General features: G+C 44.1%; 2 protein-coding genes across 4 annotated transcripts in view; one reads left to right on the top strand and one right to left on the bottom strand.

The window, feature by feature from the left end:
- LOC135910690 (beta-1,3-galactosyltransferase 6-like) lies at positions 1-3974 on the bottom strand. The gene has a single exon (XM_065442733.2). The coding sequence runs from the start codon at positions 3739-3741 to the stop codon at positions 2683-2685; it is 1059 nt and encodes a 352-aa protein (XP_065298805.1). The 5' UTR covers positions 3742-3974; the 3' UTR covers positions 1-2682.
- A 167-nt stretch (positions 3975-4141) lies between these two features.
- The window catches only part of LOC135910691 (ubiquitin-conjugating enzyme E2 J2-like), a 29600-nt gene continuing 22397 nt past the window's right edge, over positions 4142-11344 (top strand). Inside the window, exons 1-6 of one of the 3 annotated variants that reach the window (XM_065442734.2) lie at positions 4142-4371; positions 4866-4996; positions 5677-5717; positions 8602-8795; positions 9754-9801; positions 9934-10014. In XM_065442734.2, coding sequence (XP_065298806.1) covers positions 4881-4996; positions 5677-5717; positions 8602-8795; positions 9754-9801; positions 9934-10014 — 480 coding nt within the window. In that variant the 5' untranslated portion in view covers positions 4142-4371; positions 4866-4880. Of the gene's footprint in view, positions 4372-4576; positions 4739-4865; positions 4997-5676; positions 5718-8601; positions 8796-9753; positions 9802-9933; positions 10015-11344 lie in introns of those variants that run through there. The other 2 variants (XM_070534378.1, XM_070534377.1) reach the window with 2 other exon arrangements.

Genomic DNA, 11344 nt, shown 5'->3' with positions numbered 1-11344 from the left:
TTCTTTCTTGTATGTCAAAAAGACAACTGTATATTCTGAACAATATTCTTACTTGCAACAACAGACACAAATATACGACGCAATGCACTTCTGAACACAGCTGGCACATAAATATTTGTTCTCTTGATCGTTCTGTATTGTACATGAAATACAGTGGCATGACCAGGAGGGACACACTGGGAATGCTCTCCCCTCCCCCTAAATTTCTGTAAGCCACACTGTGGCTTGTCTAGCCCTTCCCTTCTCCAGTCAAGTGCATGAACCCCTCGAAAAAAGATTTCTGGCTGCGCACGCCACTGAGGAAAGACTCCAAAATCAAAGTGAGGTTTTGCTCTACACAACTGATATGCATTTATGCAGATTCAGCAAAGGTAAAATAAGAAAAGACTGCCTATATTGTAAGTACCAAAAGTTCAGGTAACAAAAGTATACACGACTGACAGTGTGGGAGTGCAACCAAAGACTGAAAAGTATGAAAACATGGCTTTCGAAAAACTACAATGAAATAATAAAAAAAGCCTTCTGCTTTAAAAGGTACACTCATGCTCATTTTTTGGCTTGCACATCGAGCATAAACAATACTGCTTACTAAAGTTCTACCATGGTCTCACGGCTTACAGAATGATGTCCTATGCTATCAATAGTTTGCTGATGGGCTAGTTGATACTTCGCTAGCATTACGCTGTTTTCATTCCAAGCTCATTACTATGTTTTGCAATTTTCTTCTTGGGCAGAAAATTACCAATTTTTGGCACTTTATTTTTTTGTAGATTTTAAAAGGATCTTCATGTTTGTGCAGTACGCTCATTCTGTACATTACTTCTTGTCAGTCTGCTCTTATGCACACCTCACTAAGTTTGCATCTTTCTCATACCTGTATTGCATACTGCCAGTCCCTTGCATGCAAATCTAGACTAATATTTTATTTTGCAATCTATTGTGTAAAACAAGAAATTTGACATCTGTATTTGCATTGTTTGAAAAAGAAAGGTAAACATGTAATCTTTGTGCGTGTCCATTTGCAGATGCAGTTCATTAACACACCAACAGAATACTCCACTGGTGCTGTGTGCATTGCTTGCTTTGGTTACAAGCTGGCAGAAGGCAACAAGAGTCCATTAGTTACTATTGTCACAGCACACTTCACAAGCTCCCATGGAAATATATATATACATATTCTACATACATATATACATACTACTACCCAGTATTCGGACACATGCCACCCACGCGGGATGCTTACTTTCTCGTTTCAAAGAAATTGGACTATGATTCTACAGTAACGTCCTTTACTAGGGCAGTTTCCTTCCTTTAAGAATTTGTAAATGTTCACTGCAATTGTGTGAAATTTCTATTTTCACTCAAATTTTGAGCAACAATTTTGACTTTCATTGACCGCTCTTCATCCTTTTCGTTAATGCGGGCTCAGGTTTTCCTTTCTTTGTTCCAAGTTTCTTTTTCATATATAGCATGTTTTCCTGAATAAACTATCAGTGCTTGGCCCAAGTCACAAGTAGACCTCAAAAGTTTTCATGCTGCTTATGATGGATGTTTTACTAATAATACCCCAAGAAAGAAAAACTTTCCTGCATAAAATTTCACTGGGTAAACTGTAGCCTGATCCATTGGTTATTGTGGCTATATATTTAGCAAGTTCGGCCCTCATGAGAAAGACTCTGACAAACAGGTTGAGGAAGAAGTGTGCGAAATGACTAGGTAGTTTTAGAAGCACTCCTCTGATGTAGAGGACTTTTTGTGATGTCCACTTGTACTAGGTTGATGCAGCCTGTGCACAGCTGAATGACACTTGACATTTGTACAACGCACAGTAGTAAAGGAACTCTTTTGCAAACTAATTATGCCATAGTAAACAGAGTCCAAGAGGCAACTGCCATCATGAAACGTTCAGTCGGTGACACTAGTGCACAGTCACTAAAGCGTCCCTTTGTTGACATGAACACATTGGTGTGAAGGTGCCCTATGAACTTTTACCTCTGAATACGCATGCTTAATAACACAGGCAGCTACAAACTGTCCCCACAATGCTATCCAGGATGTATTTCATATCACAGATATCTTGAATGCAGCCAAACATTGCAGGTAAATACATTTTTGACATGCAAGAAATAAATTTCGGAGACTGCAATGGCTGGTTACTTTGCCAAAGCAAGGACATGTCAGTGATGCTGCTGGTGTAGCACTGGGCTGGGTGAGGTCCATAGTAACTGACTCATGGCACCTTCAGCTGAACCTTTTCCCTACAGTGGATGCCATTTTCCAGACTGTGATGCCTCTGAAATGGCTCCCGCAGGGCACGACTTGGTTTGCCATATGTCGCTGATGTGAATTTAGCACTGATCGAAGCGATCTATATTGCCACATGCTAATCACCACCTTAGATACACAACATTTCCACAGAAGACACCACCTTGAAGATGTGCACAGTCTCTGAAATGTCTCTCGGGTGCCATGGCTACTGCCCTTGCCTGAGCAGCCGCATACAACACTTCTGTTGCGAGTGCAGCGCTGGTCACAGTGAGCGTAAGATCAGCCGCAGTTCCTTCCCACAGAAGACATCATACTGAAGTTGCGCGCGGTCTCTGAATATGTCTCTCAGGTGCCAAGGTCAATGCCTTGCCCTGGCATTCATGTGGGGTAGCAAACGATTAGCCTGCAACCTGGTTAACCTCCCTGCCGTTCCTTTTCTTCCTCTCTCTCTCTTGGCATCCGTATGTCGCTGATGTTGCGGACGCAGCACAGCGACAGCCGAGCTTTTTTGTTGTACACGTACGACATCCTGAGTTGAACCTCCTGTTTGCACAGCACGCCCTGTTCTACCAGGTTCTTGTACTTTTCTTCCATCGTGGCCACCGTCTGTTGATGCGTCACCAGGTAAGAGTTGAAGCAGCCCCGGGACTCGCGCTCGGTGTCGAAGCGGCGGTCGTGCGTCCTGTTAATCAACAGCGGCGCTAACCAGACGCCCACCGCGACGTCGTCGTTGGCGTACAGGTCCAAGAGCTTCGAGTTGTACCCAATGTAGACAACCGTGTACCAGGAGAGGACGTAGCCGCCGCCGCACGCGTACGGTAGATAACGGTCGCTAAGGAACCACGCCGGCTCAGCCCACGGGCCGCTGCGCGATACCGGCGCGTAACCTGCGAAGAATCCCCAGCAGAGCAACGGATTGCGGAAGTCCATCACCGAAACGCGTCCCAGCTCCCTAGCGATGATGTCCACCCTGGCGAACGAGTTGTCGTTCAGCTTGAGCACGTACGAGCACTTGTAGTTCGAAAACACCCATAGATACGCTTGCAGCAGTTTGAACGTCCGATTGCTGAAGGAGTCCGGCACGTTTTCGAGGAGAATCAAGTCGCCGTTGGCACGCGCTTCCCGTTCCAGGGCGGTCCGCCGCTCGTCCGGGACACCGAGGGAGCCCACAAAGAACCGGTGAACGGTGGCATGAGTGGAGAACTTGAGCCATGTGCGTCGCGCGGCGTCGCGTAGTGCGTCGTTCTGTTGATACGACAGCACTGCCACGAAGAGGAAATCCCGTTGTGGAAGTGTCACTTTGAAGTCCGTGTACAAGGGATTGTCGCCTAACGGCCTTTCGTGGAATTGCCACCATGCTAGCAAACCGCAGCAGATCCCGAAGAAGAACCAAAACGGCCTCAAGAGACTGAAGCACTGATGCGCGCGTGTTTTGAAAGGGAACAAATTTGATTTCTTTGAAGTAGATGGCATGACCGCGGCGTTGCAACTGTTCAGTAGACTCAACCGGATTCAACTCGTTTTACCAATGCGCTTGAGTGTTATGGCCTGTGTTTGTATATTTTCACGATAATTACGTTATTCATGCGGTAGTGAAATCAGTTTAAGAAGACAAAAGCGTCTTTGGCGGCGACAAACATTACGTTGCTATCGTAGTTCAAACCTTGACCATCGCAGGCATCATATACAGCCATCTTGATGATCTTGAAAAGGCGATAGACACGCAAAAAAGATATCCGAAAATAATTAAAACAAAGTAATAAACAAATAAAAATTTCAAACAAAAATAAATTTATTAGCGAAAGTGTACATAAAACTGGGTTTAGTTTACACGTGATATTGCTATTTTTATCATCCAGTTCCGCTGACGTCCTTGCAACACCGCCTTTTCGATGACTGCCAGAGAACATGGCGTACTGTGTGCTGCGATTCTGCTGCTGTGCATTTGTCAAACTTCATGACGTGTAAATCGTTTGTTCTCAGATCTACGGCAACGCGAAAACATCTTCGATGTGTAGACTTACGCACCGTGCCAGCGTTGGACGCATTGTTCAGTGACATCTGCTTTCACTTAAGGTTCAGCTACTTCGTACAAATCGCTAGGTATGGCAGTGCATGTTTTCTCTTTGGCCCCGTTTAGCCTTCGCACGGATTACTGAGATATTTGTTTGTTGCAACATCGCGCGTTCCGGGTGCGCCAGAGCGGAAGTTTAAAAGGGAAACGCTTTTGACGTCATTAATTAATCTAGATCACGTTCCTCAATGTCGCGATTGATAAGTGTGCCTTCGCATAAGGTGTCTGCGTCGGCACGTTCCCGAAGTCGCGTTTTCTAACAACAGTAACGACGTGCGAAGAAATTCGTGCCATTCAACTGTTTGTGGCGCGTGGAGTGATCTGGAAATGATAATGCACGAGTCTTGCCCTACTGGCGTTTAATTCTATGCCCTTCTAGAGCCGCGAATGCTTCTGGTCAGTGCTTCGCGTGAAAGCTAAATGAACCGATCGCGCCACCCTGCTTGTTTGGAGGGGAACAAAGCGGTCTTCGCTGCTCCGCACCGCTCGCGCATTTCAAATGGCTGTCACTCGGCCTGCGCAGGTCGCGACAGCTGGGATGAACAAAAAGTACAACACGGCCGCTCAAAGACTTCGCCAAGATTATCTGCGGCTCGTCAGGGACCCGGTACCCTACATCATAGCTCACCCCCTGCCATCCAACATCCTCGAGTGGTAAGTACGTTTTCCATTTTGTAGTTATGGCAGCACTCGGCAGCTGTAAATAGAGCATTCTGAAAGTCCCACGCGTTCCACGAGTTCGTCTAGCTTACGCGACCCGATCACGATGCACTGCATGTCGACATTTGTCAAAAGACGGCCGCGTCAACATTTGGCGCCATGTCGGTCCCACAGAATTGTCGTCTTTAGTGGAAAACTTCATTCGGTATATTTTGAAGACTGAACCGTGTTGCAACATCCGGTTAAAAAATTGTCACCCCGCCATGAAGAGGCACTCAATGCCTCCGTGCTTTTTTTTTTTTAAAATTAAATTGTAAGTAAAGCTTTCTTTGGCTCATATCTCTGTCTATCTTCGCTCCCCCTCGTACCTCACACATACAAACTTTGCGTGGATGGCAGTCTGGTCAAGTAAACTGAGCCAATCCTGGAGGCAAAGCTGAGGCAATCCTGGTGTCAGTGATGTATGCCTCATCGCATTAACCATTACAGCTAACCAATGAGTGTACCCATATTTTTATCATCTCAACAGATTACTGTGAAGCTCTTGCTTACTTAAAGAATCATCCTCCGATAATTTCTATCCACTTGTATAACTGAGCATATAATGTTGCTGCTGATAGGGCTTGGCAGCAAATTTCGTCACAGAAACTTTAGCTTCTGATCTTCTGTTCCAGGCATTATGTTGTGCGAGGGCCAGAGAACACACCGTACGAGGGTAAGCTCATTTTGTCTCTGCTCACTGTCATAGTGCACCCTGATGCATAGATTCTGTGACTTGCTCTCTTGTTGCCTTGGTTTAATGTCTTTCTTTATGCATTCCAATGTGGTAGTCAGAACTTTGAAATTAGTGCTGGGTCTCTGCTGACTTCACAATTTAGTTCTGTCTATTTTTTTGACATCAGCAATTTTTGACTATTTAGTTCAGTCATGTCCAGATGCACTAACAAATTAATCTGTACGACCTCCTTGAATCTGATGCTCTAGTTAAAGGCGTGTATTATAACCAGCTCACATTTGTTCAAGCTCCTGGAAGCCACATATTTGTTTTAATTGTATAAGTTACACAAAATATGATTTGGAACAGAATTATGGCTTGTACATAAACAGGCACATACATACTTGTGTTTGGACCAGTGCTCACGCACCTCCTTGAAGTCCTTGAGAATCCTTGAAAATAAACATGCTCCTGGAATTCCTTGAAACTTTTGAGCAACTAAAGTAACAAAATCTGCATAGGGGCCATGCCATAGGAACAGTCTATTGGGAAAAAAGTCCTATGTGTTTTCTTTTGAGAGTGTCACTAAGTGATTGCCCTGTGGCTTGTTCACAGCCACCACTGAAATCGCTGCTGCCATCCTGGAGCTAGACAGAGCCATATAAAGTGACCAGACTGTGCCACTATTCTGTTCTTTTGCTAATTCAAACCGGAGCCATGATGGCTCAGTTTTTGATCCCGAGGCTCTACAATTGCCTGTTGCAGTGTAAGCCTCAGCAATTTGGCTTTAATGTGACGAGTATCCTTGCACGAATTTCGTCACTATACTAACCATCATGCTAGAAGTCAATCGATGTCATTACAATGAGAGAGTTAACTGAAGACCTGAAAAACTTAAAGCGTGTGTCAAACTCGGCAGCTGCTTAGCTGCAGAAAAAGAAAGCGTTCACTATTTTTCATTGTATGTGTAGGAATAAAGTTTGTTTTCCCTCCTTGAATTTTTTCTCTATCAGGTTCCTTGAGGTCTTTGAATTGTCCTTGAGTTTTGAGTCAATTGTTCTGTACGAACTTCAGTTTGTGCAGGTAACAGGCAGTTTTAGTTTTTCCGCAATCTTACCATTTGCAGATTACCAATTTGCCAGAGCTGTGGATGGCAGTGGCGAAAGCTGGTACTAGTAACATCTTGTGGTGTTCTGTACAACTACCGTGCACTAGAAGAATTTTTGTGTTGCATCAGGGTTACTGGCAAAGCAAAATAATATAGGTACTGCATGTTGGCAGTTATGTCGATCTTGGTGATTTGCGTGAGCAGTTATGTAGTACACAAGTCACTGCAGTATTAGCTTTGTGTGATCTCTCATTAGATTCTGCATCACCAGATGCCGCCACCAACAGTGCCGCTGCCGTATGCTTTTCCAGCAAACCGATTATCCATAAGAAGTTTACTAACAACTTTCTTATGACCAGAACAGGTAGAGGACCAGACAGAAACAATACGTGGTTGTGTTCAAGCTACACAGTCGTTCGTGACATCTTTTAGTGGCGCAGGTTGATGTTCAGCCACCTTAATGTAAAAATTTACAATGTTCTTGTATGCCTGTCTTATGAATATTCTCCAGTCAGTTATTTACCAGTGTTCTCATGTTCAGCATGTAAAAAGGAAAAAGAAGGCAGGTAGACTTGTGTCATCTTGCAGAATCACAACTCAGTATTCAGTGAAGCCGTTAGTGCAGCTACCCCCCCCCCCCCTTCCCATTTTGTGTGGTCTCCATGGTACGCGATGGTAGCATTGAAAACATTGTTGCTTGAATACTTTACCAAATGCTGGATTTAACTGGCACACACAATGGTAGTGCTGGTTATCGTCCAAACATTGAAGACACTTTCATGTTGCTGCTGCTTTCTCGGCATAATACCATTGAAAGGGCACCATCTTGCAATAAACACTTATAAACTAATGTATTGAAATTCCATGTGCTTTAATGCTTAGAGGGTCTGAGCTATGCGTGTGCATAGTTTCACTGCTGAATCTCTAGGTGTTACTTATGTGGACGACTTGACAATGATATTCAGTCATTTGGTTGCTACTCAAAGCGGTGCTTCCATGGCACTTTGTCACTTTACTTGCACTAATTGTTCCATGGCATTGATACATTGCTATCATGTTCATCCAAGCACACACTTTATCCTTACAAATTATCAACCTAATACACTGGATAGCCCTTTTATGGCAAGTACTTTGAACTCCCAACAGATGCCAAGGCACATCGTAATTCTTGCTGTTTTGACATTTTTACAACCTGCCATCACATTCTTGAAGGCATGTTACTCCGTTCATATGAGGCTTCTGCCTGACAGCATGTAGTCCTTTTGTGGTACTTTGATACAACTTTTAAATGGGCCTGGGCAAGCACTTACCAAAACTGACACTTTCCAATGTACCTAAGTCACTCCCATAGTTGTAATTTTGCCGGCGCATGACCCTGATCACCCCCTACATTGCCTCAAATGTTCAGAAGGCTTCAGTGTTTGCTTTTTTATGCAGGTGCGCATTTTGGCTTACGTTTTGTGTTTTTTAGGGCAAGTCCCCTTGTCAAAATGTTGGCTCTTTGCTTCAGAGCGTCCCTTGTTTGACCATTGTAGATCGCTTCAAGTCTCCATCAACCTGTCTTGTTTGGACATAGTACTCACAAGGATACCATGAAAGTGACTGTTTTTTGTGCTGCCTATAATTGTGAATTTGTGCAAATTGCCAGCTTGCATAGGCTGCAAGCATTTTCCCCAGGCCATGGTCTTGTAACCTGGATCTTGTAAAATTGTGCTGGTTGCTCAAGACCCTAGAACATCATAGTGGACATCATGTTGGTCTTGCACTGTGGCACAGATGGAATCTACCACGGGAAGCTTATGTTCCCAGCTGAATTCCCCTTCAAGCCGCCCAGCATCTTGATGATCACCCCCAGCGGCCGGTTCAAGTGCAACACACGCCTCTGCCTCAGCATCTCGGACTTCCATCCAGACAGCTGGAACCCTGCATGGTCTGTTGCCACCATCCTGACGGGCCTGCTAAGCTTCATGGTAAAAAAAATATTCCAACTTGAACACACTTAGTAGCAGTAGTGTCGATGACCTTGTCCCCTTCAGGCGCGAATTATCATGGGCTGTCAATAAACATGTGACATTTATACAACCTATTCCAAGGTGCTCAAGGGAGGCAAAGGGGTAGAATGTTGCTCTGTGCATCTTCAAATAAGTCGTCATAATTGGACAGTAAATAGATATCTATTAATTGTGCAGTCAGTCATATTGCTTCTTTTTTTTTCACAAAAAGAGCTAAATTGCATGCTCAAAGTACATGCAGAATTTAATTACTGGTTGTGTGCTTTATGAGAAAAACAAAAGTTATGCTTTAGTCATTGCTGCAAGAACGCGTCGTGTCGAACATCCCGTCAATCACGGTCACACCTTCAGAAATGTGCAGCACATTGAAGTGCAATGAAGTCACATTGACTGTGCAGGGGGTTCAGTTATTTGAATTCAACGTCCATTGCTTTTTCTTTGCCACCACTGAATAGAAGTGTAAAAACAAGTTGCGTCCATAAATGTGGACACTGCACTGAGAGGGTAATGGCAAATGTCACTGGTTCTTGAGTGGTTGACCCGAGTCCTTGAACGAGCTGTTGGACTTCACACTTTGAAATGTACCAGAGGAAAATGAAATGGGGCTCCTCACTGATGTATTTCACAGTAGAGGTTGTCATGTGCAGCCTGAATCTACCTAATGACCATTTAGTTCATTCATTCTAAAAGTTCTGGTTGCATCAGTGCTTCAGTTGTGGAGAAAGGCTATTGCACCGCAGGGAGAGTTAATCCCAAATGACCAACGGAAACACAAATCCCCTCAAATTTAACCACCCGGTAAAGAAATGCCTTACTGCAGAGCAAAAGAAAAAGATAGGTTTTAGGTCGACTAGTGGAATTTGCCTTTTGCTAACACTTCGGGCCATGCATGACTTGCATCTTTCAATGTTTGCAGGTGGAAAAAAACCCTACATTGGGAAGTATTGACACCACCGACAGGGAAGTAAGTTGGCCAGCCTCCTGTCCCTATCAGCATGGTCAGAGCACGGCTTATTTGTAATGGTGCATGGCATAATGACACCTGATATAAAATTTATCGCACTCCTTCATCCCTTCTTTTTTTTTTGTATTGCAGAAGAAGCAGCTTGCAAGGGAGAGCCTAGAGTTCAACTTGAAAGATGAAATGTTTTGCGAGCTGTTTCCAGACCTGGTCGAGGTAAGAGGGAACCTGTGGTGACTGGGTGCAGAACTTGTGTTGCTGCAGTTGCTCAGCACACCTGATCGGTACTACTAATGTGCGCTTCGTGTGAAACCTGTGAACTAAGAAAACAAGGCGTTATTGGGACAGTCGTGTGCTAAATGCTGATGATGATTGCAACACAGTTAAAACTGATAGCAATATCGAAAGCTCTTGCGCATAGTGATCTACGGTGGCTTGCTAACTTACGCACTTCTACGGCTTCTGCAGTTTGAAGCCGCGGAGATAGTGAGTCCGAGAATGTTTTGGGAAAGGGAAATCAGGGAGGGCTGTTGCATGTTTCAGGAGTGGGCAACACGTGGCAACCTTCCCTGACCAGCTGCTTTCTGTAGCTAGCAGCAAATGGCGCCACAAATTTACGCTTGTGCCATTGCAGCAGCAGATCGCATCCCCATAAGCGAAGGCAACTTTGCCCCCCCCCCCCACCATTTTTTCTTTTTTTTTTCTTAAGAACCAGGCTCTTAACTGTTGCAAATGTCACACTGAATGACGTAGACTCCAAAATGAAATTCTTCTGCATAATTTCAGCAAGAACAGTGCAGCAGTAAGCGCAAAATCTTTTTTTGAACACGTTCAGCGAAATATGTAGGACGCTGTAGATTGAAGTGATTTGTGTCGGTGTGCTGCTACTTGAACTCACTTTTTGATATACAAGAGACATTCCACAGTTTCATAAAAAGGTGCTGTAAAGCCCCTTTGAGCACAAGAAACTATTTTAATGTCATTTTCATCCTGTTCATTGGCACTCCACAACCTTAATACTGATTTATTTGGAGGAGCGCTAAACACAAGGAAGGACAACAAAAGTGCACTTAAGGACCACAATTGCCTGCACATTTCCTTGTTTTTTTCAGTTACTGATTTACAGTGGACTCTCTTTAAACAAAAGTCCAGGGGACCAGGAGTACAATTTACTGAAAGATTGAACTGAAGGGTGCACAGTATGGCCTTTCGAAAAGGGCATGTAGGTCTTTATTGCCAGCAGCAGATAATGCATGTAGCAAATCCGATTACAGGGCGGAATAACTAAAAAAAAAAAAAAAAGAATGCAGCTGCTGACTGGAGCTGACAGCACACTAACTAGGGCACCAACAAAGGCCACCTTGGTGAGAACATTGAGAACTGGTGAGGAAACCCGAAAAGGAAAGGTGCGAGCAACAGTGCTTAGTGCGATACTGCTGAGATTGGTGATTCAACGCTGTCTTTTGGTAATGTACAGTCGAAACTCCGATTCAGAAGAGCTTTCTTGGTATCCTATGTTCATCATAATATATATTTGTCACATGCT

Source organism: Dermacentor albipictus, chromosome 2 (genome assembly GCF_038994185.2).
Source record: "Dermacentor albipictus isolate Rhodes 1998 colony chromosome 2, USDA_Dalb.pri_finalv2, whole genome shotgun sequence".
Classification (NCBI taxonomy): domain Eukaryota; kingdom Metazoa; phylum Arthropoda; class Arachnida; order Ixodida; family Ixodidae; genus Dermacentor; species Dermacentor albipictus.
Note: the sequence above shows the minus strand (reverse complement) of the source record. Positions and strands in the feature narration are given on the sequence as shown.